The 24184-nt window shown below is 57.3% G+C and overlaps 4 protein-coding genes and 1 long non-coding RNA gene across 12 annotated transcripts in view; 3 read left to right on the forward strand and 2 right to left on the reverse strand.

Moving 5' to 3' along the window:
* The window catches only part of LOC110355946 (uncharacterized), a 32559-nt gene extending 11046 nt beyond the window's left edge, over window positions 1-21513 (reverse strand). The window contains exons 1-7 of one of the 5 annotated variants that reach the window (XR_010468445.1): window positions 21376-21513; window positions 21130-21277; window positions 16526-16708; window positions 11957-15107; window positions 10665-10761; window positions 6714-6935; window positions 106-3600 (exon numbers count right to left, since the gene is read on the reverse strand). This is a non-coding gene — a long non-coding RNA (uncharacterized LOC110355946). Of the gene's footprint in view, window positions 1-105; window positions 3601-3933; window positions 4398-6713; window positions 6936-7169; window positions 8831-10664; window positions 10762-11956; window positions 15108-16525; window positions 16709-21129; window positions 21278-21375 lie in introns of those variants that run through there. The other 4 variants (XR_010468447.1, XR_010468448.1, XR_010468446.1 and 1 more) reach the window with 4 other exon arrangements.
* Window positions 1669-6254, forward strand: LOC102092874 (keratin, type II cytoskeletal 75-like). Its single transcript, XM_065043463.1, has 9 exons — window positions 1669-2130; window positions 3088-3302; window positions 3822-3882; window positions 4079-4174; window positions 4393-4557; window positions 4762-4887; window positions 5129-5349; window positions 5619-5650; window positions 5758-6254. The coding sequence occupies exons 1-9, from the start codon at window positions 1669-1671 to the stop codon at window positions 5952-5954; spliced, it is 1575 nt and encodes a 524-aa protein (XP_064899535.1). The 3' UTR covers window positions 5955-6254.
* LOC102090194 (keratin, type II cytoskeletal 75) lies at window positions 8861-12575 on the forward strand. The gene is made up of 9 exons (XM_005514579.3): window positions 8861-9346; window positions 9711-9925; window positions 10178-10238; window positions 10330-10425; window positions 10687-10851; window positions 11087-11212; window positions 11602-11822; window positions 12062-12096; window positions 12199-12575. Exons 1-9 carry the CDS (start codon window positions 8861-8863, stop codon window positions 12387-12389), a joined length of 1596 nt encoding a protein of 531 aa, XP_005514636.2. The 3' UTR covers window positions 12390-12575.
* LOC102093054 (keratin, type II cytoskeletal 8-like) lies at window positions 16973-21514 on the forward strand. Its single transcript, XM_065043468.1, has 9 exons — window positions 16973-17497; window positions 17952-18160; window positions 18631-18691; window positions 18946-19041; window positions 19272-19436; window positions 19580-19705; window positions 19824-20044; window positions 20277-20311; window positions 20412-21514. Exons 1-9 carry the CDS (start codon window positions 17054-17056, stop codon window positions 20609-20611), a joined length of 1557 nt encoding a protein of 518 aa, XP_064899540.1. The 5' UTR covers window positions 16973-17053; the 3' UTR covers window positions 20612-21514.
* A 1418-nt stretch (window positions 21515-22932) lies between these two features.
* LOC102093236 (keratin, type II cytoskeletal cochleal) overlaps window positions 22933-24184 on the reverse strand; it is a 50824-nt gene continuing 49572 nt past the window's right edge. For all 4 annotated transcript variants that reach the window (XM_065043440.1, XM_065043438.1, XM_065043437.1 and 1 more), the window contains one exon: window positions 22933-24168. In XM_065043440.1, the coding sequence (XP_064899512.1) occupies window positions 23993-24168 (176 nt within the window). In that variant the 3' untranslated portion in view covers window positions 22933-23992. The remainder of the gene's footprint in view (window positions 24169-24184) is intronic.

Genomic DNA, 24184 nt, shown 5'->3' on the forward strand with positions numbered 1-24184 from the left:
TTTACCTCCCCCCTCCCCCCCTTTTTGTTTAGAAACTCAACTGCAAACGCTGGAGCGAGGTGCTGGGGAAACAAGGGGACACAGAATACCTGGGAGTTTCCTTACCCAGCCACCTCGCGAGACGGGGGAGATGGAAGCACAGATACGCTCCTCAGTATCACGTCATTTCTCAGTATCACGACATTCCTCAGTATCACGACATTCCTTGGTATCACGTTGTTGCTCAATATCAGGTTGTTCCTCACTATCGCGTTGTTCCCACGCCGCAGCAGCCGCTCGGACGCGCACACAACCCAGGGAAGCTGTTTGGGGGGTTGCATCTGCAAGTTCACTCTCTTGGGTAAATAAATCAGGTATGAATCATCCTTTCCTGAACACCCCGGAGCACACGAGGGCCACAAACACTCGCTGTCCTGAAGAATGAATTGTTTTCATGTTTTCCTATTTGACTTGTTACTCTACCAGCCGTGCTGAGCGCACAGCAAAGGGCTGCGCTGGTGCCTGCAGCCGGACCGCGTGCGTGACCGGGGACCTGGACGCACGGCACTGACTGAGCCGATTCCATCGCTGGGAAACTACGGGGTGTTTGTGAACGGGGTGAGGGAGCAGCCCCGGAGCGCCCATTGCCATAGAGCCACCCCGGAGCACCCATTGCCATAGAGCCACCGCACACAGAGCAGCCCCGGAGCGCCCATTGCCATAGAGCCACCCTGGAGTGCCCATTGCTATAGAGCCACCCTGGAGTGCCCATTGCTATAGAGCCACCACACATGGAGCAGCTCCCGCTCCCACATCCTTCTTCCTATTTTGTCTGTTTGTTTGTTTCCATCCTGTTAAAACGCCAACGTCCAAAACCTCACAGCTGAGTTAGTAGCACAACTATTTGCGATAGAGCTCAATGGCAGCTGCCAAAATCCACAGGTGAATACAGACCTTGTCAAAACATTCCATTTTCATTCATATATATATATATATATATACACATATATATATATTCGGGGATGGAAGAAGCCTGGAGAAGCAGGATTTTCAGAAGAAAGCAGCTCAGGGAGCTGAGCTTATCTAGGGATGGAAGTGGAGCTGTTTCTGCAGGTACATTGTGTGGGCTGGAGGGAAGCACGCAGTATCTATCACAACAACCAGGATAAAGTGCAGGGCTGGCTGTAGAACACGGCCCTGCCCGACAGGGGTTCCTTCCTACAACACCGTAACTCGTTAACGCGAACAGAAAAGGGGCAAAACCAATCCCCAGGGATGAAGTTTCGCGGTGCCGGGCGCTGTGAACGGTGTTTTCCTCCCGTGCCCAGTGACTCACGGGCACTTTCCAGCGCTCTGCCGGAGTCTGCCTGGCTCCAGAGGCGGCACGGGGCGACAGTTATTCCCCAACAATAGCCCTGTTGCTCAGAACCCGGCTGCATTATTTCAGCAGGGCGTGTGTGTGGAGTGAGTTCACCCTCCAGAATGCTGTTGGACATGCCAAGCTTAATTAATCAGGAAGATGATCCAACCTCATCAAACCCATCCCAGTCTCACAAATGCATAAAAGGGCTCTCGGAGCCCGTGCAGAGCACAGGTTCATCTCTCCTGCTCCCTCCTCCTCCTCCTCGCTCCAGGCCAGCGCCGCCGCTCCTCTGTTCTGCAGCATCCACCCGGCCTGAAGCGCCAGCCATGTCTCGCCAGTCCACCGTCCGCATCCAGAGGGGGAGAAGCGGCTTCAGCGCCGCCTCGGCCATCGTCCCCAACACCTGCCGCACCAGCTTCAGCTCCCGCTCCGTCACCCGCGTCGGCAGCTGCAACGCCGGCAGTGGCTTCGCCAGGGTCGGAGGCGGCTTCGGAAGCAAAAGCCTCTACAACGTGGGGGGATGCAAGAGGATCTCGGTGGCTGGACGGGGCGGCAGCTTCTACGGAGGTTTTGGCGGCGGCGCCGGCAGCGTGTATGGCGGTGGCTTTGGCTACGGCGCGTTTGGTGGCCCTGGGTTCCCAGCCGGGGGCATCCAAGAAGTGTCCATCAACCAGAGCCTGCTGAAACCCCTCAACCTGGAGATCGACCCCAACATCCAAAGGATCCGAAAGGAGGAGAAGGAACAAATCAAAACCCTCAACAACAAATTCGCCTCCTTCATTGACAAGGTGAGACATGAGCTTCCCTAAATATCTTATCCTGATTCTTTTTGGTGAGGACTCTTTCTTTAGCTGTTTCTGAGCACACAAGCTGCTCAAGGAGGAAAAGACGCGAGGAATGAGCCTGAAGATGCTCGGTCCCCGGAAATCCCAGGGAACGGTACCTGCTGCGTAGCGGTTGCTATGAATTAATCATCCGGTACTCGGGGTTCTCCTCCTTGGCTGCCTGACGTTTTGCAGGCAGCGCAGAACGCGAGCTCCAGACAGCATCCCGTCCCTCTGCAGACGCCGGGCTCCTCCACCGGGCCCTGGGAACGGTTTCAGAGGGTTAAAGTGAGATGCGAGCGATGCAGAAGGGAATCCCGCCAATTGCAGGAGGGAGATGCAGGCTGCTCGTTCCCTGAGTTTTCCTCCAGGGCACGTGAAGTTATCGCTGCGACAGCAGCGGCACGTTCCGACTGCTGCTTCAGAACGGCAAAACCCGGCACTGCCTGCCGCTTCACTGCCTGGTTAATTAGATGCTCGGTTTCTGTCCTGGTCGAGCAGCTGCTCTGATTTCAAGGAAAACGCTGCACCGTTTGGGGTTTTGTGGGGTGGGGGAGCTGTGCTGAGGGAAGGGAGAAATGGCATTTGACTGCATTTACTGCAAAAACGAGAGCAAAGTGCAAACCTTGTTGCGCTCCTTACCTGATTGTGCAGGCGCTCCTCACAAAACGCAGGTACCTTGTCCTGAGTTAGCAAAGCAGTCACGCAGGAAAGTCCATGGTCACTGCAGAGTGTGTTTGCAGCACTGAGCAGGGTCCCCACAGCCAGGTAGCAACTTGTTTTCTTGTACCAGGTGAGAATCTGGCTACAAAACCAGCTGGGAAGAGAAGTTTCCCCTCGGCTGGAGCGCGACGCCCTGTTCGCACGGAAAGCGAGAGCCCCCGTCCTGTCCAAACACCTTCGGGATGTTTCTGCTTGCAGGTCCGATTCCTCGAGCAGCAAAACAAAGTGCTGGAGACCAAGTGGAGCCTGCTGCAGGAGCAGGGGCTCAAAACGGTGAGGAACAACCTGGAGCCGCTCTTCGAGACCTACATCAACAACCTGCGGGTGCAGCTGAACAGCCTGCTGGGCGACAAGGGCCGGCTGGAGGGAGAGCTGCTCAACACCCAGTACCTGGTGGAGGACTTCAAGAAGAAGTAAGTGACTGCCCTTACCTGGCCGGGGCAGCTCTTTCCGCCCAGCACCCTTAACCCAAACCGGGCGAGTCCGGAACACGAGAATTCCCCACAGCGAAGGCTGTGACATTTTCTCAAGACAAACGGTAACGAAGTAACAGTTCCAAATGCACAAACATTCAGGGAATAATTTGGAATATGATCAAAGGCTTATTAACTAAATTACCTACCGAGAAAAAGAAATGACACGGCAGGTCTGCGAGTCCCAGGACAGCTCGCTCCATCCGCCCGAGACGGGCACGGGGAGCACGACTGATGGCTAGAAACAGCAAAAAGAGAATAGACTCTATAAAACTTTTTGATGTACTTGTTTTGACTAGTTTAGCCCAGGAACACGCTCATGGTCTCTTATTCAGATGCTCTGTAGGAGAAAAGAACATTGTATGCAAAATGCTCTTAAGGAAGTTCATTCCAGCACACTCAGATCACCCCCGCCTGCTGCCTGCCTAAACAAATGCTGCTCCTGGCTCCCTCCTGCAGGTACGAAGACGAGATCAACAGGCGCACGGTGGCAGAGAACGAGTTCGTGACACTCAAGAAGGTGAGAGCAGATTCCAGCCTAACACCTCAGCGTTATTTGCAGAGCTCTGACCTGTTCACGCACAATTCCATCCCTTTGTAGGCCAAATGCTTTTTGTTCCGTGCTTCCTTCCCCGGCCTGTCATTGCAGAGATCTGCACGTTCCTGACTTGCTAATAAGAGTTTAAAGCACATTCCCTAAATGTCTCGTCCTCCAGGACGTAGATGCTGCCTATATGAACAAGGTGGAGTTACAAGCCAAGGTGGACGCGCTGGTTGAAGAAATCAATTTCCTGAGAGCCCTCTACGAAGCGGTGAGCACAGCCACCCCGGTTAAGGGCTCCCCTCCCTCCGTTTCTCGGAAAGCCTGTAATTTCTCCCCCCGGGAGATGCTAAATCCTTTCGAGCTCTACCAAGCATCTGAGCTGCTGCGATAACGATCTGCAGCCTCTCCCAGGTCTGCACGTTCATGGAGGGGATGAAACGGCATCTCCCGGGCGGGTGAGCTCACCCGGCCCTGGGCCCTTTGCAGGAGCTCTCGCAGATGCAGACCCAGATCTCCGACACCTCGGTGGTGCTGACCATGGACAACAACCGCAACCTGGACCTGGACGGGATCATCGCCGAGGTGAAGGCGCAGTACGAGGACATCGCCAACCGCAGCCGCGCCGAGGCCGAGTCCTGGTACCAGACCAAGGTGAAGGAACGGGGGGGTTCCCGGGCTGTTATCTTCATGTCTTGTCTTGAACAGATCAAGACCGACTGTTCCAAGAAAACCTTCTCGGATGTTGCACCGCGCGCTGCAGCTGCCGGGTTGGGAGGGCCCCGCGCTCCCGGGCACCCGCGTGACCCCAAAAATGGTGGGTTTTTCCCTCGGCTGACGGTTCCTCTCCCCTGACAGTACGAGGAGCTGCAGGCTACGGCGGGCAGGCACGGGGACGACCTCCGCAGCACCAAGCAGGAGATCTCCGAGCTCAACCGCCACGTCCAGCGCCTGCGCTCTGAAATCGACAGCGTCAAGAAGCAGGTAAGGGGCAGCAAAGCCCCCACTTTTAACTGTTTTACCCCTAGACTTGCAACGGAGAGGAAGGAAAAAGATCAGAGGCAAGTTATGCGAGTTCTGCTCAGTTTTGCCCTTTTTATCTCAAGAACAGAACTGTCGCTGGTTATGCTGATGGTGCTGGAATAAAGCCGTGCAGTTTCAGGGCAGGCCAAGAACAAACCTGGGTCTTGTGTGGGCAATCTGAGCAGCGGTTTCTCCTCCGCAGTGTGCCAACATGAAAGCGGCCATCGCGGACGCCGAGGAGCGCGGGGAGCTGGCGCTCAAGGACGCCAAGGCCAAGCTGGCCGAGCTGGAGGACGCGCTGCAGCAGGCCAAGGCCGACCTGGCCCGGCAGCTGCGCGAGTACCAGGAGCTCATGAACGTCAAGCTGGCCCTGGACATCGAGATCGCGACCTACAGGAAGCTGCTGGAGGGCGAGGAGTGCAGGTGGGTGGGAAACACGACCCCTCGAGTCCCGGTTTAAGCACTGGAAACACTCAGCGGTTTGGAAACGCTCAGCAGGGCATCGGGGACGGGGGAGGGAAGCTTGTCCCAGCTAAAGGACGTCACATCGCACAAAGCGTCCCTGAATCACACCAAGTTTGTCTTCTTCTCCCCAAAGGAAATGCACCCTAGATTTTCCCCCTGGTATCAGCAGACGATGATTCTATCATTCTGTGATTTCTTACCCTCTTCCCTTGTCTGTCCCCTACCAGGCTGGCTGGAGACGGCGTCCCAGTGAATATCTGTAAGTCTCTAAGCTACGCGCAGTTACGTGACTTGAGCGTTAGCGCGTCTCTGCGCCAAGGAGCCAATGCCCACAAAACTGAGAGCTTTCCCTTCTCCTTCTCGCAGCCGTGACCAGGACAACGGTGGGAACGGGCTACGGAGGAGGCAGCAACCTGAGCATGGGCGGGGGAATGTGCGCCATGGGGAACAGCTTCGGCTGCGCCGGCGGCCCCGCGGTGGGCAGCGCCGGCCTGGCGGGCGGCAGCAGCTCCAGCGTCAAGTTCGTCTCCACCTCCTCCACCAGAAGGAGTTACAGAAGCTAAAAGTTTCCTTTCCACTTGCCAGAAACCACCTTAGCGCTGGTCCTTTGCTAAAGCAGAGCGGGGTCAGCGCCGCGGGGGCCGCCCTCGCCTCACTTTAGGAACGCTCCCTCCGCTGTGTTGTCTGGCACGTGCCGCACGGGGCTCTGCTGCCCAACACGAGTCCCGCTGCTTTAAATTCGCAACTTGCTTGTCACAGCTCAGCATTTTTTTGGCCGGATTTTGTATATAAAACGTGTCCCATGACTGTTTGTCTCTCTTCACTTTCTGGTGTTTGTCTAATAAAAATGCACATGTAATTTATTCTATTGCGTGGACCTTTTAATTAAAGATGGGGAACAACAAATGCAAATGCAGATAACAAGCACTTTTGCCAGGACCCTGCCCAGTTAAAGGCGCAGGTCTTTGCTCCTCATTCCCATTTCCTGACTGTGTCCAGCGGCAGCCAGAACACACGGGCACAGCGCAGCTCCGAGGGAGCTCGCAACATCATTCCCGTGTTCCCCCCACTGTAAAACACCCGAAGCCAAACACGGGGCACGCCAAGGCAGGAGCCGGCACAGGGAAACGGTCTTGGACGCATTCGCTCCGCGGCAGCCAGCAGCCTGGGCTCCCGGGGGCACAGAGGCCAGTGCCAAGGTGTCATGTACCTGCACAGACTCCTGACAATAGGGAACTAATTACCGGGGGAGTCAGAGCAACCGCCCGACTTGTTCAGGTGCATCAGCCACCTCCAAAGCCCTCTGACCGTGCCCGGCTCACCTGAGCACCGGTGCCGGGCAGCAAACGGCAGCCTGGGCGGGTTGAGCGTTCCCCTCTGCTCCGAGCGCCGGCCACGCGGGTCCAGGGGTTTATCTTGGCTCTTGATGCCGATATTCCGCCTCCTTCACTATCAGGAGGGTCAGGTCCACGTGCGTTCACACGCTCCGTTGAACACGATGTCACCCATCCAACAGCTATAGATAACATCCAAGAACAGGATACCTGTTGGAAAAGGAAAGATTTCAAGATCCACTGCTCACAGTCCCAGAATACACTGGAGACAAGACCTTGTTTAGGGAAGGTGGAGAAGAAGCAGGAGGCGCAGCAATTTCAGATGTGGCTCTGGCTAATCGGGAGAAATTAACTGAGAAGGAAAAGCAGGCTGGGAGCTCCGGAGTGACAGAGCCCTCCAACAGGTGCCCTCGGGAGGAAAGTCCCAACCCTCGCCCCGTGTACCTCACGAGTTCCAGGGACGGCAGAGAACAGAGGGCAACGGGCAGCGCCCGGACGACACGCTCGGGTCAGGTTTTCCTTCAGACCAGCGGTTTCCCATCATTTCCGCTGCCCAAACACACTCTCCAAGCAGAGGATGTACCGCTCACAGCCGACAGGCACGCGGGACGGATGCCATCCGCTGCGTCAACACCCGGGTCATAAAACTGAGATTACAAAGCCCTTTGTCTGGCACGGGAAAGGCTGGGCCCACAACATTTGCTCTCCCAGGGCATCGCTTTTTAAGCAAAATACAAAAAGCCACCCTGGCAAAGGTCCGTGTGCCTGTTCGTGAGCAGCGCACAGCTGTCCGGTCACCGTGGATGTCACCTCCTGCATCCCGTCCCAACGGAAGTTCCACAGCCGTGGCCATGGCCTGGGGCTGGTACTGCAGCGGCACAGGACGGTCCTCGTTAACTCCAGCACGGCCCGGATTAAAACCTCAGGCACAATGAAAAGGAAGGTGCTTGCACTCAGGGGCTGGGATTTGCAATGCATGGAGGGAACTGATTGCTAATTGCTACCCGTAATGTTCTTACAGAGCTCTTTAGGACAGACTTAGCCGTAAGCCTGAGCTTACTTGCACAGCTTAGCCACAGAAGCTCCTCTCCTGAGAAGTGCTGCTCGCTGTAACTTCACCAGAGAATGCACCGCAGGACTTGCCCTGGTGCTGTGCGGATGAAGAGCACAGGGACTGTCTGTGACCCACGGCTGGACCCCAGGCCCTGGGTTTCTTGTGCATAAGAGATTTGGGGGAAAACCAAGAGGCGTGGGGAGGGCAGCCTGGGAACGGGCTTCACCCCGTGAGTCAGGAAACAGCTCGAAACCTGAGAAGGTGAAGCTGTGAGAAATCGCCAACTCAGGTTTAGTGTCGTCACAGCCAACGGTATCTCCCTCTGGTCACTCTGGTATTTCACCACTTCTTGTCAGCCTGAATCAGAATGAAACGTAGACACTTTTCGCATAAAGGTCTGAAAATGCCATTCATAAAATGAGCCTCCATGTATCTTCTGCTCCCCAGCTGGTTTTTGACAGCTGATGGTTTGAAAGTTCTGCTAAAGCCCCATCGCCCCTGTGCCCTTCCCTCCATCTCCTTTCTCCCTTCTCCACCAGTCCTGGTTTAAACGACTCCTGTTTGGGCATGAGAACAAGAGTCCAGATCTCTGGCAAGCTGTGGCCTGCGGTGCTGCTGCCCCGCTGGGTTCGCTCCAAACCACAGCAGCAGGAACAGAGACCCGCGAGAGCAGCGCCGTGAAACAGCGCGCCTTTGCGCAAGGGCATTGATTAATCCGTGAAACAGAGGTGAGCGAGCGCTTGCCCAACGTGGGAACCATCTCCCTGCAGAGGAGAAAGCAGGGAGTGGGCAAGGGTGGGCAGGAGCGTTTAGTGTTTTCTCAGATTATTTCGACAGCCAGATCGTGACTGTCACAAAAAAAATGCAACTCCTGCACTTTGCGAGTGCTTCATCGGTGCCCGCGGTGAACTCACCGTCCGCCGTGCTGCCGGGTGTGCCGAGCCCAGTTCATCAGCAGGATGAGCAGCGCGGACCCATCCCCGGCTCGGGGAGGTATAAAAGGGCCGGTCGCAGCCCGGGGAGCACAACTTCACTCCTGCTTCGTTCTTCCTGCCGCTCTCCCCCGCTCCCATCGGCTGCCATGTCTCGCCTGTGCGCCGCGAGGAACCAGAGCAAAACCGGCTTCAGCGCCGCGTCTGCCTTCACCCCGAACGCCGGCAGCACCAGCTTCTGCGTAGGGTCCGTGTCCCAAGGTGCAACCTGCAGCACGGCTGGGTACGGGAGGTTTGCCGGAGGGTTTGGAAGCAGGAGCCTCTACAGTCTCGGGGGATGCCGGAGGATCGCGGTGGCTGCAAGAGGTGGCGGCTTCTACGGACCTGCAGCTGGAGGCGCTGGGGCGTCCTGTGGTTTTGGTGGCGCAGCTGCTGGTGCCTTCGGGTTTGGTGGTGCCGTGGGCGGCCCTGCGTTCCCTGCTGTCCCTGCCGGAGGCATCCAAGCCGTCTCCGTCAACCAGAGCCTGTTGAAACCCCTCAACCTGGAGATCGACTCCACCATCCAGAGCATCCGAAAGGAGGAGAAGGACCAGATTCAAACCCTCAACAACAAATTTGCCTCTTTCATCGACAAGGTGAGACGTTTCTTGGCTATGCTGTGTTGATTCCTTGGTGGGCTGGCACAAAGAAGGGCAATTACATCTTTCTCAGCAGTTTTGCTGCTCTTGTCCCATAATTTACAGCATCAGCAGCTTGGGAATAAAACCTGAGGGGTTCCAGCTTTGAGCCCGTTCAGCCCTCACGCTGGTGCTGAGAGGAGACCAGCCAACGGGGAAGATGGTGCCAGAGGATGAGAGGAAGCAGAGTTTGCAAAGAGAGCAGGAATGTGAACACCAGATGTGCAACAGCTGTGTAAAGAATCCTCGCAGGATTGTACTTTGCCGCTCTAAGGAAAACCATCCTAAAGTCCCTGTTTCTGAACCATCCTTCCCTATCCAGGTCCGATTCCTCGAGCAACAAAACAAGGTCCTGGAGACCAAGTGGGCCCTTCTGCAAGAACAGGGGAACAAAACGGTCGGGAACAACATCGAGCCCCTTTTTGAGACCTACATCAGCAACCTCCGCAGGCAGCTGGACAGTCTGCTGGCGGAGCGGCACAACTTGGCAGCGGAGCTGAGCAAGGTGCAGAGCCTGGCCGAGGAGTTCAAGAGCAAGTAAGTCTGTCCGTCTGCGCCCTGTTGCAATAAGCCCTTCCTGCTGATAGCATCTCCTGAGCAAGGCCCAGGTTAAGCTTAATAGGAGACACATTCAGCCTCACCTCCCCATGGCTGAAAGTCACAGGGAGAAAACGGTAATGCTCAGAGACCAAGGTACCCAACCGTACACAGAAAAACATCAGAGCTGGTCGTGAAAGTACAAAATAACTTTGTCCAAGCCCAGACTGCCCGTGCGTTTCCATCCCGCAGGTACGAAGAGGAGATCAACAAGCACACAGCTGCCGAGAACGAGTTTGTGGTGCTGAAGAAGGTGGGTGCCCAGGCTGCGGGAACAGCCAGAAGCGCCTTCGCCAGCTCTGCCTCTGCGAAAACTGTTGGCTTTCGTGACGTGTTCCCTGCAGGAGGTGGACGCTGCCTACACGAACAGGACGGAGCTGCAGGCCAGGCTGGACTCACTCGTGGAGGAGATAGATTTCCTCAGAGCCCTCTATGAAGCCGTAAGCACCAGCATTTGCACCCTCCTCCCAGTTTCTCATGTCTTCCTTTCCCACCTCGGATGCTCAGGACTGATTATTTCCCACTCTGTTGCATTCAATAATTCAATGCTTTCCCCTTTCCACCCTCTGTTTTAACCCTGCCTGAAACTGGCTTGGAAAAATCCCTTTATCCACCCAGACTTAGCCTCTAACGCGGGGCGTTTCCTCCCTCCGAGCGACACTCGTGTCTCAGGACTCACCGAACCACGCGCTGTTTCGCAGGAGCTGTCGCAGCTGCAGAGCCAGATCTCGGACACCTCGGTGGTGCTGACCATGGACAACAGCCGCAGCCTGGACCTGGACGGGATCATCGCCGAGGTGAAGGCGCAGTACGAGGACATCGCCAAGCGCAGCCGCGCCGAGGCCGAGGCCTGGTACCAGAGCAGGGTGAGCACCCGGGCAGGCTCCGCCACGGGAACCCGCATTCCCTCCCCAAACCCCAAGGGAAAGCGGGTCCCGCTGTGATTTGTATAACCCAGGATATCTTCAGATTTAATCATCCTATAAAGTTTGGAAGTGCCAGTTTCGGGTAGAGAATAAACGCACATTTCTGAGTGCAAGCACCCACATCCTCCCGTTCCGCCTGGCTCCAAACCCCATGTATTTCCCTCTCCCCTGACAGTACGAGGAGCTGCAGGCTACGGCGGGCAGGCACGGGGACGACCTCCGCAGCACCAAGCAGGAGATCTCCGAGCTCAACCGCCACGTCCAGCGCCTGCGCTCTGAAATCGACAGCGTCAAGAAGCAGGTAAGGGGCAGCGAAACGCCCAAGACAAACCCCCGAGCGTGGTCTGAGCTCTGGGCGCGCAGCCAGCGCCAGGGAATGAAAACAAGGGCATCTCAGGGAGTTCCGCTGGATCAGGACTGAACAGGACAGCACTTCTCTCAGTGCAGTAACATCACTAAGAGTAACTTCACGCAATATCAGTAAACCTAAGGAGATGTTAAGAGGTGTGGAGTTCCATTAAACGCAGGCTGTGACCTGGCCCAGGACTTGGATCAATTCAACGATCGTTAAGATCACGCCTAGAGACATTAACCCAAATTCTTCTCGCGTAGACTGGGCATCACAACCTCGGGGTACACAGAAGTGGTCTGTGCTCTAGACGGGGAATGCAACCGCTGTCTTCCCCGCAGTGCTCCGGTTTGGAGGCGGCCATCGCGGACGCCGAGCAGCGCGGGGACGCGGCCGTCAAGGACGCCAGGGCCAAGCTGGCCGAGCTGGAGGCCGCGCTGCAGCAGGCCAAGGCCGAGCTGGCCCGGCAGCTGCGCGAGTACCAGGAGCTCATGAACGTCAAGCTGGCCCTGGACATCGAGATCGCGACCTACAGGAAGCTGCTGGAGGGCGAGGAGAGCAGGTGGGGCGCCTCCCATCCCCGTTCCCAGCGGTGTCACAGACCCTTGGTGGGTTTAGAAGAGACCCCAGGGCTCCCACGTTCCCAAGCCTGTTTAAAGGCAAGCGATTGCCCATGAAGACAATTGGGAAATTCACCTTTTGTGCAAACTTTCCACTAAAAACATTCCAAGGAAACTCTCAAGCAGCTCCTGTGCACGGGTTCTCCTCGAATGCTTACTGTGCCATTTTGCTCCCCAACAGGCTCTCTGGAGAAGCTGCCAGCGCAGTCAATATCTGTAAGTAACTTGTAAAGAGACTCTGGTGCCCGGTGCGCGTAGCCCCCGGGCTCGGGGCCCGCGGCCCGCGCCGCCCCTGCACAGGGTGCTTTCCTCCCGCAGCTGTGACCAGAACGGCCGCAGGAGCCGGTTACGGAGGCGGGAACTGTCTGAACTTCGGCAGCGGCCTTGGAGACGGAATCTGTGCCGCAGGAACCGGTGGACAAGGCGCCGCCAGGTCCTGCGTGGTCGGTGGAAGCAGCTCCAGCGTTAAATACGTCTCCACCACCTCTGCAAGCAAGCGGTGCTATTAAAGCCGGACATCAGCACCGCGCCGAGTTTCCGCGTGTGTTGTGTGCAGTCCTCGCCCTGTTACTTGTGCCAGATTTGGAAGTCAGAGCTGTCTGTCCTTATTTATATAAAACATCTCATGCTCCTGTTTGTTCTCTCTGAAATCCTCATTTCCCAGGGTTCACCTAATAAAAGGCACGTGGAGTTAATTCTGTCGCATCCTGCTTTTAATTCCAGTTTCCAGGAGCGGTTGGCATAGCAGAGCAGAGCTGAAGGTAAACAGGAGTCAGACACGGACAAGTTGAGACCTTTCGTTCCTCTGCACCCCCAGACACCTCATACCCAACAGGAACACGGATGTTCCGTTCAGATTAGTGTGAGCCAAGTGGTTTTAGCATCAGCATCTTCCACGGGAGGGGCAAACATCTACTCTTCCTAGCAGGCCCTAGAGGAAACACCCTCTGTCTCAACCCCTGCGGTGCTGCGCCTCCGCCGTTTCTCGCCCAAGCCCCTGTAGTCTTTCAAGGCTTAACGTGACGAGTCATTTAAGGAAATAAATCTGTTTTTTTCCCAAGAAAGCAAGAATTTCAGCTCACGCTGTTCCGAACACGCACGAGGCGCACAGCCTAATAAAATGCCATCGCTGCCATAATTAGAAATGGAAAAGACCCATTAAACCCCAAACTCAGCCTCTCTGGGATTGATAACGTCCTCAGGCGCAGGCTGGGAGGCAGACGGAGCCCCTGGGGGGAAGGGAGGGCCGGTTCCCTCAGCTCCCCACTCTCAGGCTCTTAGGAGCTGCTGCTCCCTCGCTCACCCACTCCCGAAAAACACGCACGAAGCGCGAGCGTGTGCTGCCGTGCCCACGAGGGATGCACCTCGTGGTGAGAATAACAGAGAGCTTAAGTCGTCCATCTGGAACCAGAAACACAAGAGCTGAGAGCTGGCGCAGGCTGCAGTGCCAAAGGCGACACGCGCTGCCGACCCCTCCGCGCTGGCTGTCCAGGCCGTTGCCGCCTCCGCCAGCCCCGCGGCGCCGGAGCAGAACGGGCGGCCGCGGGGCACAGAAGTCGTCCCCCACGCTCGGCTCTGAGGCTCTTTCGTGGTTCTCTGTGCCTCCAGAAAAACGTTCACCAGAAGAAATCCTGCATCTGACACGAAGGGGCAAATGTTCCTCCTGGCTCCACATCGGGGGATTCTGGGGCAAAGGTCAATGCCAGCACACACGCCGCTGGGCAGGGAGCACGGCGCTGCACCGCGGTAACGCCGCCCGCACCTGCCCAGAGCGTATCGCTGCTTCGGGCCCCACCTGCTCTTCTTACCTTCGCTTATTGTAAACGCTGGGGATCCCAAAGTCTTCTTCCTAACGCTTCGCTCTTCTGAGTCAAACACGAATCCACATGGCAACAGCAATTAGAAATCAGACATATGCCAAATTAACTTTCCCCTTCTATGTGGCTAAGAGCTTAGAGACCCACAAATCTATATACGGGCTGGGACTTAATGGAAATGATTTTCAGGGTTGGATATTCCCGATGTGAAGAAATCTTCCCCCATGAAAGGGCCATGAAAGGCTGATGTTTCATTAGCTGCACGGACTCCTGCCTTTGAACTCCTGCCTTTCATCTGCCCGTTTAATGGTTTCACTGGAGCCGGGCATCGCTCCACGGCCAGCGCTGCTCTTCAGCCCTTCCCAGGAGCAGGACCGAGCGCTGCTGCGCATCCGCACCCTGGGCGTCCCCTGCCCAGGCCACCGTCCCCTCACCCAGGCCACCGTCCCCTCACCCAGGCCACCGTCCCCTCACCCAGGCCACCGTCCCCTCACCCAGGCCACCGTCCCCAGCTGTCCCCAAGCCCCGCGGGAGAGCCAGAGCTGCTGGAGGATGAAACGTGCCCCTAATGTGCTCTGCAGCTCTCCTCGATGCCCCCGCCCAGCCTGGGGGCTGTGTTTCTATCACAGTCACTGAGATCTGTATATAATAATAATAGCACTGAGCTAGCAAGGACAGACGTGTGTTGTTAGGCAGCTGTTTTGTTGTTTCCTCCAAAGATCGGTGGCAAACGCCCCTGGGAACCAGCTCTTTAGGGTCTCCATGAGCACCCTGCGATGAATGCAGGAGGACGGGGGGCTGTGGTGCCACGGCACCTTCATCTCCCCTTCCCAACACCAACAAAGAGATCAAGGAGATCAACCAGCGCACGACTGCAGAGAACAACCTGGTGCTGCTGAAGAAGCTGAGGCGCCAACAACAAAGGAGGGACACACTTTTTAAAGGCAAAAGGCATTTGAATGCAAATAAGCCTTTTCATCCCGCAGTGCCAAGCTGGGCAAAGCACTTAGCGAAGGTGGAGTCATCGCTCCTTGAAGCAGAAACACGCGGCTGTGCCAGCGTGCCAGCCCTCGGCAGCTCCTTCTCGCTGCAGAAGAAACTTCCATCCAAAACCCAGGTGCGTCCTGGTCCCCCGGTACCAGACGAGGTTGGGGCTCACACACCTCGTCCTCGCTCCACTAGATGCTCTGCCATCCTACAGCCCTTCTCCATCTATCCCAGCCCAGGCCCGCTGCAGGCAGGCAGATTCAAGAGCTCGGAACCAGTCAAAGCACATGCAAATAGCAGCAGGAATGAAAAGCTCCCACCTGCAGAGATGCGAAGGGAAGAGGCATCGCTGAGGCTGAGGAGCACGGGGTTGTCGAGGATGCTGAGCACAAGCTCCCCGAGCTGGGGCTTTCCCTGCAAAAGCTGAAGCAGAACGTGGTCCATGAGTACCGGGAGCTCATGAGCGTTAAACGGGCCCTGGACACGGAGATCGTGACCCGCAGGGAGCTGCCGGTGGAGGAGAGAGCAGGTGGGTGCGGGAACAACCCTGCAGGGTGCGCGTGAGGAGGAAATACTCACAGTCACACACCCAGCCCCCACCCCACGCAGTCTGCACCGCTGCAACGGCAGCGCATGCCACCGAGAGCCCCTGTCCCAAAAGGTGACACTTGCCAAAGCGCTTCCCAGCATTGATGGACCCAAACACCTGACAAAGCCGAACCTCCTCGCACACCCAGGCACTTGGGTTTCCCCCAACCACAGACCTTGTACGGATAAAGACGACACCTTGTGAGCCTCAGGCTTGTCAAGCCAAAGGCTCGGCCACCGTCACCTTTGTCAGCCCAGTGAAACGCCTGGTCCCTATTCACATGTGAGCGAAGCGAGGGGACCGAGCAAAAGCCCTTGGCCAGGACTCGTTCACGCGTCCACACGCACCCAAGGCAGCTCCAAACATATTTTTTTTGCGTCAGTTCACCAACATTTTCAGCCGCCTTCCCTGCTGCAGCTTTACCCGCTGCCGCCCCCTCCTCTTGCAGCTTTCTGCAAGCCCTGTCCTCAGATTTCGGCCCAGAAGAGCTGAACAGCTGCATTTGGTGTCCGCCGTCCCATCCAAAGCAGAACGCGCTTCCTGGGGCGACAACGTGGAGAGAGGAGACGCAGCCGGGGAGCCAGAAAACGCAACTATGGTCTGGAGCAACGTGCTCTGGCACACGAAGCTCGAGGAGAATCACCAGATTAACGCCAGATCTTCCCACGTCCCGTTCCTCGAAGGACGTTTGCGAGCCCTGGAGCCGAAGCGCCCGAGAGTTCCCACATCCCTCCAGCAAAGCTGTAATTTTGCTTTGCAATTGTAACCAACCACTGAACAGGGAAGAGGAAAGAAACGCTGTAAACAACCCCAAATCACTCGTTTGAAACTCCTACCCTGCCCCTACCAAACGCGCCGCCCTCCCACACGGCGCCGCGGGCCCGCGCCAGCCCGGCCTTCCAGGAACGGGGACACGCGCGCGAGCGGCCCCGGCGCCGCGGGGAGCGCGACGGCCCAGCCCGGCCCCGCCCCGAACCGGCGGGAACAACCTCCACGCCGAGGGACGGGAGCAGGAGACGCCGCTTTGCGGAGGATTCGGCTAATAAGGGTGTCTGCAAAAGCTACTGCGTGCCAAGCATCGGTTTCGATTGCAACTCATCGGCAATTCCCCCCAATAAATGATTGTACCATGTTGGAAAACACATCAGCAACCTGCACAGAAACCCCCTTGAGTGAGAGACTTGGCCCCGCTGGCATTAAAATGCGTTGGTTTTCTATAGACAGAACCAACACTTGGCTATTTCCCACTAACCTGCCTGCAAGACTCGGTTCAGGAGATCCACGTGTGTTACTGCTGGTTTGTATCAAACAGCAGGTTGAGTCGCATCCTCCTCCCCGGCTCTTACTTGCAAGCTGAGGTACCAGCAAACGAAAAGCTCTCCTCGGACAGAAAAGCAGTTTACACCTCCAAAGTCTCAGTCCCACTTCACGCAACCTATAAAAAGGGAACACACAATTTTTAGCGTCTCCTGGAAATTCACCCACACAGCTCCCCTAATTTCTGTTGCTGTTACGCAAGACCCAGACGTGATTCTTCTGACTGAACCGCATTCTTCAGAGCTTTCTGGGGCAGAGGAGCTCCGCTCTCCCTGGTGGCGAGCGCGGCATATGCTAAGCAGCTCGCATCCTTCGCATCACGTTCATTTTGTGGAAGTTTCACGCAGCCTCGCCCTGTTTTCCATGCAAATAAAAGGAAGAAGGTGCTGCAGTGTGGTCAGAGGAGCTGCACCCGAGCCCGCTCCCAGCACCTCGCCGGCACCGTCCCTCTCCCACCAGCACCATGTCCCGCTGCTCCTGCAGCGGCGGCTCCGGCCGCGCCGGCAGGAGTTTCGGCTCTTCCTCTGTAGCTCTTCCCCGGAACCGCCGCAGTTCCAGCGCTGCCTCGTGTCACCGCGGTGCTGCCGTAGGGAACCGCGGTCCGGGCTGCTCCAGCAGCGGGAGCCTGGACGGCTGCAGGCCCGCGGGAGCTGCTGGACGGCGCCCTCCTCCGAGGCGCGGATACGGCGTCGGCGCAGCCGGCGCGGGGTTCGGCTGCAGGAGCGCTGGCTTTGGCTGCAGGGCTGGGGGGGCATCCAGGCCACGCACCATCACGCCCGTCACCATCAACGAGCAGCTGCTCCAGCCGCTCTGCCTGCAACTCGATGCCAACGTACACGCGGTGAAGCACCAAGAGACGGAGCAGATCAAGACCCTCAACAACAAGTTTGCTTCCTTCATCGACAAGGTGAGCGGAGCGCCCTCCCGGCCCAGCTGCGGGCACCGCGGTGCAGCCGAGGAGCCCAGCCTGGAGTCCTTGTGGGGCAACTCGGTTTAGGCATTGAGGGCAACTCACATAAGGTGCCGGTTGAGCCCCATGGGGAATGTGCACAGGAAATACTGCTCTGATCCCTAGGCCTGAGCACAGGAACAAACTAAAGCCAGTTTCATCAGCCTCCTAGTTCCATTCTGCTCCTCTCTGCACATCCCAAAGTTACTTCAAATCTCTAATTTTTGGAAGTGATTAATTTTTGTGCATTTGGACACAGGTGGCCCAGCAACAGCCCCGCACCCGAGCAGGCTGGAGCGGGAAACGCTGCGCTCACACGCAGCAGGAACAGGGACGTGCGTGTCACCGCTGTCCACGGGCGCTGGCTCCCTCCTAACCCTCATCGTTTCCTGTTTCCCTTTCTGGGATTCAGGTTCGGCTCCTGGAGCAGCAGAACAAGGTCCTGGAGACCAAGTGGAGCTTCCTGCAGGCTCAGAAGCGCCCCGGGCGCAGCGCCGTGCCCGCGCTCCAGGCCTTCATCGCGCACCTGAAGGAGCAGCTGGAAGCGCTGGGCTGCGACAGAGCCCGGTTGGAGACAGACCTGAAAGCAGCACAGCAGCAGCTGGAAAACAACAGGAAAATGTAAGTGAAAACCAGAGAAGTGGGAGCGCGGGGCTCAAAATGTTTGGGACTTGTAGAAAGGCAGGGAGCGTGAACTTTTTGTGGTAGTAAATGGCTCCCAGAGAACCAGTGGGTAGATGGAGAGACCTACCAGGGCTTCAGGATACAGAATTAACAGCGAGATGGAGGAAGCAGAGGGTGTCCCTCTTCCAGGTTCTGCTTCTCTCCTTCCTAATCCATTTGGAAACGTTCGGCAGCTCTTTGCTGTCACACGAGTTCAACGAAAACAGTTCTGCTGCAAATTCGAAAAGATGCAAAAACCTCTGCGAACGTGTTCGCTTTCCCATGGGCTACGAAACAAGCCAAAGCATCCCAAAACATCCTCTGGGGAGAAGGAAAACTAAGATGAGGAGTTTCACTTCTTGAAAGAAACCCAAACAAAGGCGTAATTGTGCTGAACTCCAACGAAAATCCGCCGCTTTCCCACGCAGGTACAAGGACGAACGCAGCCGGCGGCCGCGCACCGACAGCCAGTTTGTTGCCCTGAAGAAGGTGAGCAAGGGGCTGTTTGAACTCCCTGGGTTCAGGTCTTCGGGGTGCACGCGGTGATTTATTTCCCCGAAGCCGCACACAAAACAAGTACGAGCAGGAGCTGCTGCTCGGGTTTGCTTGAGCTCGGATCAGGAGCAGCTGCGTAATTGGGAGCTGGCGCACGGTCACGGCACCAAAAGTCCCTCACCCCAAGGGGAGCCCCGAGTCGGCTCCTGCTAACGAACTTCCTCCTTCCATCCCCATCGCGTCGCCAGGACGCGGGCTGTTTTTTCTTAAACAAAGCGGAGCTGGAGGCCAAGCTGGAAAGCCTGAAAGAAGAGGTTGGGTTCCTGCGAACGTTCTATGAGGAGGTAAGAGGCCTCCCTGGTGCTCCGGCCACCACTTCACCTCCCAGCTGGATTCTGAAGCTGCTGGTCCCAGGGGACGGGGCAGCGGGGGTGACACGGGGCAGCAGTCACCGCTTGCGGTGTTTTCATCTCTGCGTGGTCCCTACAAAGCGGGACAGAGCTGCACAACGTGGTCGCAGCAGCTCGGGGCCGGACCAGCATCTCCGACCAGCTCAACCCCGTGTCCCCACCAGGAAACCCGGCAGCTGCGGGCGAACGTCTCGGAGCCTTCGGTGGTGCTGCAGATGGACAACAGTCGAGATCTGGACCTGGGCAGCGTTGCTGCGGACGTCAGGGCTCAGTACGAGGACATTGCCCGCAGGAGCCGGGCGGAAGCGCAGGCCTGGCACGAAAGCAAGGTGAGAAAACCCGGCACAGGGAGGGGCTGGTGCAGCCTCTCCCTTCAAACCAACTGCAGACCAACAGAAAGACCCCACTCTCCTGATTTGCTCCGATTGTGTGGGTTTGGGATACGCAAAGGTGTCTTTTGGGCTTGTTTTAGTTTGAGGAGCTGCGAGTGACCGCGGGCAGAAACGCCGCCAGCCTGCAGGAGACAAAAACCAAGATAGCTGAGCTGACACGGAGCATCCAGACACTGAGCAGAGGCCTCTGTGGAGCCAAGGACCAGGTGAGCGCAGCCGGGGCTGGTCGCTTCCCAACCACGCTTTAAACCCAGCTCTCGATAGCACGTCATGTTTGAGGACAGCAAGAGGCAGCCAGGCCTGACCCCGTGTCGCCCCCGGCAGCGCCGCAGGCTGGAGGACGCCCTGGCCGACGCCGAGCAGCGCGGGGGAGCGGCCGTCCAGGACGCGAAGCGCAAGCTCTCCGAGCTGCAGACGGCGCTGCAGCGCAGCAGGGCAGAGCTGGCCCGGCAGCTGCGCGACTGCCAGCAGCTCAGCAGCGCCAGGCTGGGCCTGGACATCGAGATCGTCACCTACAAGAAGCTGCTGGAGGGCGAGGAGAGCAGGTGGGTGACAGCCCAGGGCTGCACGTGGTGAAAGAACCACCGACCGGGCAGCGCTGCTTTGGAGCTGCCAGTCCTGATGCGGATCAGTTCTTCGCATCAGCCCTAACCGCCCCCCCAGCGCAAACCCACCCAAACGGCCTCCAAACAGCAGGAGACGAGCTCCTGTTTGAGGCTAAAGGGCTTTGCATCTGAGGATAGGCTGATCATGCGCACCCTTTCCCGTTCTCCGCAGGCTCTGTGCGGAAGGCGGCTGCCCCGCCAGCATCCGTAAGTTGGAGCATTCACCTCCTACCAAACTCAGGCACCCGCTGCCTTTTCTGCGGGGAATTCCCCAAGCTGACGCTCAGCTTCACTTTGCTTTTCGCAGCCGTTTGCCGCTCGCAGCGGGGTCTCACCCTCCCAGAGCCCGGCTTTGCGAGCGCCCTCATGTCCCTGAACGGACCCCCATGCCGGAGCAGCGCGGGGGGCACGGCGCGGAGCCGCGGGGACGGGGCGGGCGGCAGGAGCACCGCGAGCGAGCTCGGGAAGGCGCCGTCCGCGAGCAAGGCGGCCAGGAGCACCGCGTGAGGAGCTGCAGACAGAACCCGCTGGAAACAAGGCAACGCACGCGCTTTTCTGCCAACGCACAGCAACGGGCGGGCTGGAGCCGCAGCGCCTGCTCCCCGGGCTTCACGCCCATTCTGCACACCTGTGGATATGAACACAAAAAAGGGCTTTTCCATGGTAAAGGGTTTTGCTATTTCTGCTGGGGACTCCAGGAGTGAGAAGGGCTAAAATCCCCCTCATTGCTCCAACTGTGCAGTTCAAACAAGTCGCTTTTGCTGCCGTTCCCTGGTCTTTCCTCTCCTACAGATTCAAGGATTAAAATGAAGTGTGCGAGAGGGCACCTTCTACCTAAGAGTATTTTCATTAGAGCTTTATCCAGCCCAGTTGTCTTGGCAGCTCCCGCCCTGGATCAACCTGGTTCTATCAGCCTTTTACATTACCATACACCCCTGGCACCAATTTCATTGATTATTTGCCCCAAAGGACAGACTCAAGGGCTGTTGCTGTTTGAGGGCAGCTCGCTTATGTACGGGTGTTACCTGTTGTGACACTGATCCTCAGCTTTCCCTTTCCCTCGGGGTTTTTAACGGTCTGGCTGCTCTGCTGCCACAAACGCCACCGCAGCGGAAGAGCCTGGGGCCCAGCCCAGCGTCAGGGAGAGGGACCGATCCACCGGCGTGTCTGGCCCTAGGACACAAAGCTCCTCTGTGACCACGCTCACGGCACCCAAACCCAACCCTAAGCGCATGGGACCAGCACCAATTGCTTCCCCAGCTGTTCCTTACCTAGTGCACTGGGCTGCTAAAACCCTCTTTGGGGAGGAAAAGGGGAAGCAGGGACTTCTTTCTAATGATCTTCTATCTTATCAGCAGCTTTCATCCTAGTGTTAGTCTTGCACCTCCAATAAACTGACATAGCAACTCAGTTACCTTCATCCGACTCCTCCGTTTGGGGAAAGGAGGGTTAATTCTTTTCTGCTCCAGGATCCAGAAGCTCACAGGGTCTAAACGACGTGAGCAGCTGTGCAAGGAGGGGGTTCTGACCCTGCCCGGAGCAGCGCGGAGCTGGAGACGCAGCTCTCTCCGTCCCACGAGGAGCAGGATCCGTTCCACCTCCACGGCAAGGTGGCACAAACAGGGGCTGCCCAGCTTGTGTCTCCATTAGGACAGGGAGGAGCCCCAGAGGATCTTTCCCCCAGGAAAAACAAACCAAACCATCTCAGAGGGCACTGACTAAGCAGAGATGCTTCGGCGATCTGCATAAACTTAACTGAAACTTTGTACTACTATTATTGATTGCAAAATCCCCCTAAAACCATCCCAAAGCGCCTGGGGCTGCCTGGGAGCTCCTCAAAGCTGCGCAGCCCGCACTGCTGGAGCGTTTCACATCCCTTGTCCTCGCTGAGCCCAGGACCAGCTCAGGACCAGCCCCGGTCCTGCTCGGGCCTCGGCCTGGGCAGCGCTCCATCGCAGCAAAGGGACCCCCAGCAAAGGGACCCCCAGCAAAGGGACCCCCAGCAAAGGGACCCTGCCCACGCCACCCGCCTGTTTCAGGCCGCGGCCGCCCCGGCACAGGGGCACAAAGCACCAGCACCTCCAGCCAGAAAACCTCTTTTCATCTCTCCTGTATGGGGTGTTGTCCTTTGTAACCTCATCAAGCCAATTAGGCTTCCCATCAAGCTAATTAGGCTCCTCAGGTGGAAGCCTTCCCAGGATAGGAGCTGCCCCCCCCAGCTTGCTCCTCCCTGCCCAGTGGGGACTCAGCCCATACTGGTTTTGTGCCATTTCATTCCTTTCAAGCACAGGAGGGGGTCTGGGCAGGCAGGAGGGCAGAACATCCCTCCAGGGCCTGGCAGGCGCATCTTCCGGCCTCCCTCCACAGCTCCGGCCCCTCGCCTTGCGCTGCCTGGCCTGGGTTTCTCCTGGAGAAGCTTCTTGGGCGGTTACACCAAGATGTGGGATTGACTTGGGGTGCAGGGCCATCTGGCCTAGACTGAGCTTCTGCCCAAGAAAGGCTGGACCAGATGATCCTTGTGGTCCCTTCCAATCCTGTGGTTCTACAAACAGCATCTGGTGTCCGGCGTCCCGCTGCCCTGTGCTCAGAGGAGGACGACGGTGCTCGGTGAGGGGCCGCTCTCAGGCCCGAGCTGAAGCCAAGTGCCTGAATAAAACCAGTCCTATCAGCCCGCTGCAAAGACTTGCAAAGACAGACTGTGCGGGCAGCAAACCCCAAACGCTGCCCGAGCCCGCCTGGGGACAGCGGGGCCTGGGGACAGCACGACGGTGACAACGCGGGGCGTCCCGCAGCGCTGCCCGGGCAGCACACACAGGGAACTCAGCAAAGCACGAAATAGGGAAACTTTATTAACGGCCTCATGACAAGGTCTCAGACCACAAAGGCATGAAACGCGAACCAAAGACACAGCGCTAGGACACGGCTGAGCATGCAGTACAATTCTGGGCAGTTTCTTTGAGTTATTTAGGGAACCATCCTTCCTACTGCAGTAACGACATCACTATTTTCCCTGGCACGTGTAAGTTGAAGACACATTTTGGCAGAACGAGTGGTTATTGTAAGGATGCATCACCAAAACACGCTATTCCCTGGCTGGAGCAAAGACACCAGACGTCACTAGACGCGTCTGCAATGCAGGGTGGAAGGCAGGCCCCCCGCATGGCGAGGGCACCTCCCGGCCCAGTGCGCTACTGACAGTTTAAAGCGACTTCATATCCCTCGAGCTTTGGGCTTCCAAGGAGAGGGAAAGGGAGAGGGAAAAGGGGGCTGTTTGTGAGTCACTTTGCTATAAAGAACCCGAAGGGAAATCTGCGTGGGGTAAGAAATCGGCTTCAAGAGCACTGTTGAATTCCATTTCCAAAGACAACAAGGAGAAACCCAAACCAGTTTCACTGTTTTCTTCTTGGTCTACTTATAGAAAACAAACCCAGGCTGAAATCTTAACAAGGGTTGGCACTTTTCTGAGGAGCCCAAGGGAACAAAGTCTTCCAAATCATATTAAGACGGAGATAATCTTCTGGTCTTTTTTGCAAAACCACAACAGAAATGCCACTGACATGATTGCTCTGCCCTCCAAAGGGTGAAATCCAGCCCTGAGCAGGGGGTACCACGCACACGAGTAACAAGAGCGTTATCCCTCCTGCTTCACCGGATGAATTTCACCCCAGGCCTGAGCCTGCGCTGGGCGGAACGGCGCCTGCCCGCTTCGGCAGGGCAGGGCCAAGCCTCAGGCGCGATGCGGCAGGGTCGGGTGCTCTGGGATCTCTTACTCCAATTCATCACCGCAGAAATGTTGCAGCCAATTTGTCCTATAGAAGGCAACAAGACTTTTCTTTCTAGGGTTTCCCTCCTCCCGTGCGACGGGGCAGCCGATCTCCGCTCCGGGGGTCACTTCCGGAAGCTCCTCCGGCTGGACGAGGTGGTGGTGACGGTGTAGGATTTGGAGCCGCCCCCCGAGGAGAAGCCGAGCGCGCTGCTGCCCATGCCGGCTCCCAGGCCGATTCCTCCTCCCAGGAACGCGCCGGGGCCAGCGTAGCCCCCTCCGCCGCTGGAGCTGACCACGGCTGCGGCAGACAGGCA

This window comes from Columba livia, chromosome 29, assembly GCF_036013475.1.
Source record: "Columba livia isolate bColLiv1 breed racing homer chromosome 29, bColLiv1.pat.W.v2, whole genome shotgun sequence".
NCBI classification, from domain to species: domain Eukaryota; kingdom Metazoa; phylum Chordata; class Aves; order Columbiformes; family Columbidae; genus Columba; species Columba livia.

Coding starts and splice junctions, on each gene's coding strand:
- LOC102090194 (XM_005514579.3), top strand. CDS start 8,861: ATGTCTCGCCTGTGCGCCGCGAGGAACCAGAGCAAAACCGGCTTCAGC. Junction 9,926..10,177: donor GCCGAGGAGTTCAAGAGCAA/GTAAGTCTGTCC, acceptor TCCATCCCGCAG/GTACGAAGAGGAGATCAACA. Junction 10,852..11,086: donor AGGCCTGGTACCAGAGCAGG/GTGAGCACCCGG, acceptor CTCCCCTGACAG/TACGAGGAGCTGCAGGCTAC.
- LOC102093054 (XM_065043468.1), top strand. CDS start 17,054: ATGTCCCGCTGCTCCTGCAGCGGCGGCTCCGGCCGCGCCGGCAGGAGT. Junction 20,045..20,276: donor CTGGAGGGCGAGGAGAGCAG/GTGGGTGACAGC, acceptor CGTTCTCCGCAG/GCTCTGTGCGGAAGGCGGCT. Junction 20,312..20,411: donor CGGCTGCCCCGCCAGCATCC/GTAAGTTGGAGC, acceptor TGCTTTTCGCAG/CCGTTTGCCGCTCGCAGCGG.
- LOC102092874 (XM_065043463.1), top strand. CDS start 1,669: ATGTCTCGCCAGTCCACCGTCCGCATCCAGAGGGGGAGAAGCGGCTTC. Junction 4,175..4,392: donor TGAGAGCCCTCTACGAAGCG/GTGAGCACAGCC, acceptor GGCCCTTTGCAG/GAGCTCTCGCAGATGCAGAC. Junction 4,888..5,128: donor TCGACAGCGTCAAGAAGCAG/GTAAGGGGCAGC, acceptor TCTCCTCCGCAG/TGTGCCAACATGAAAGCGGC.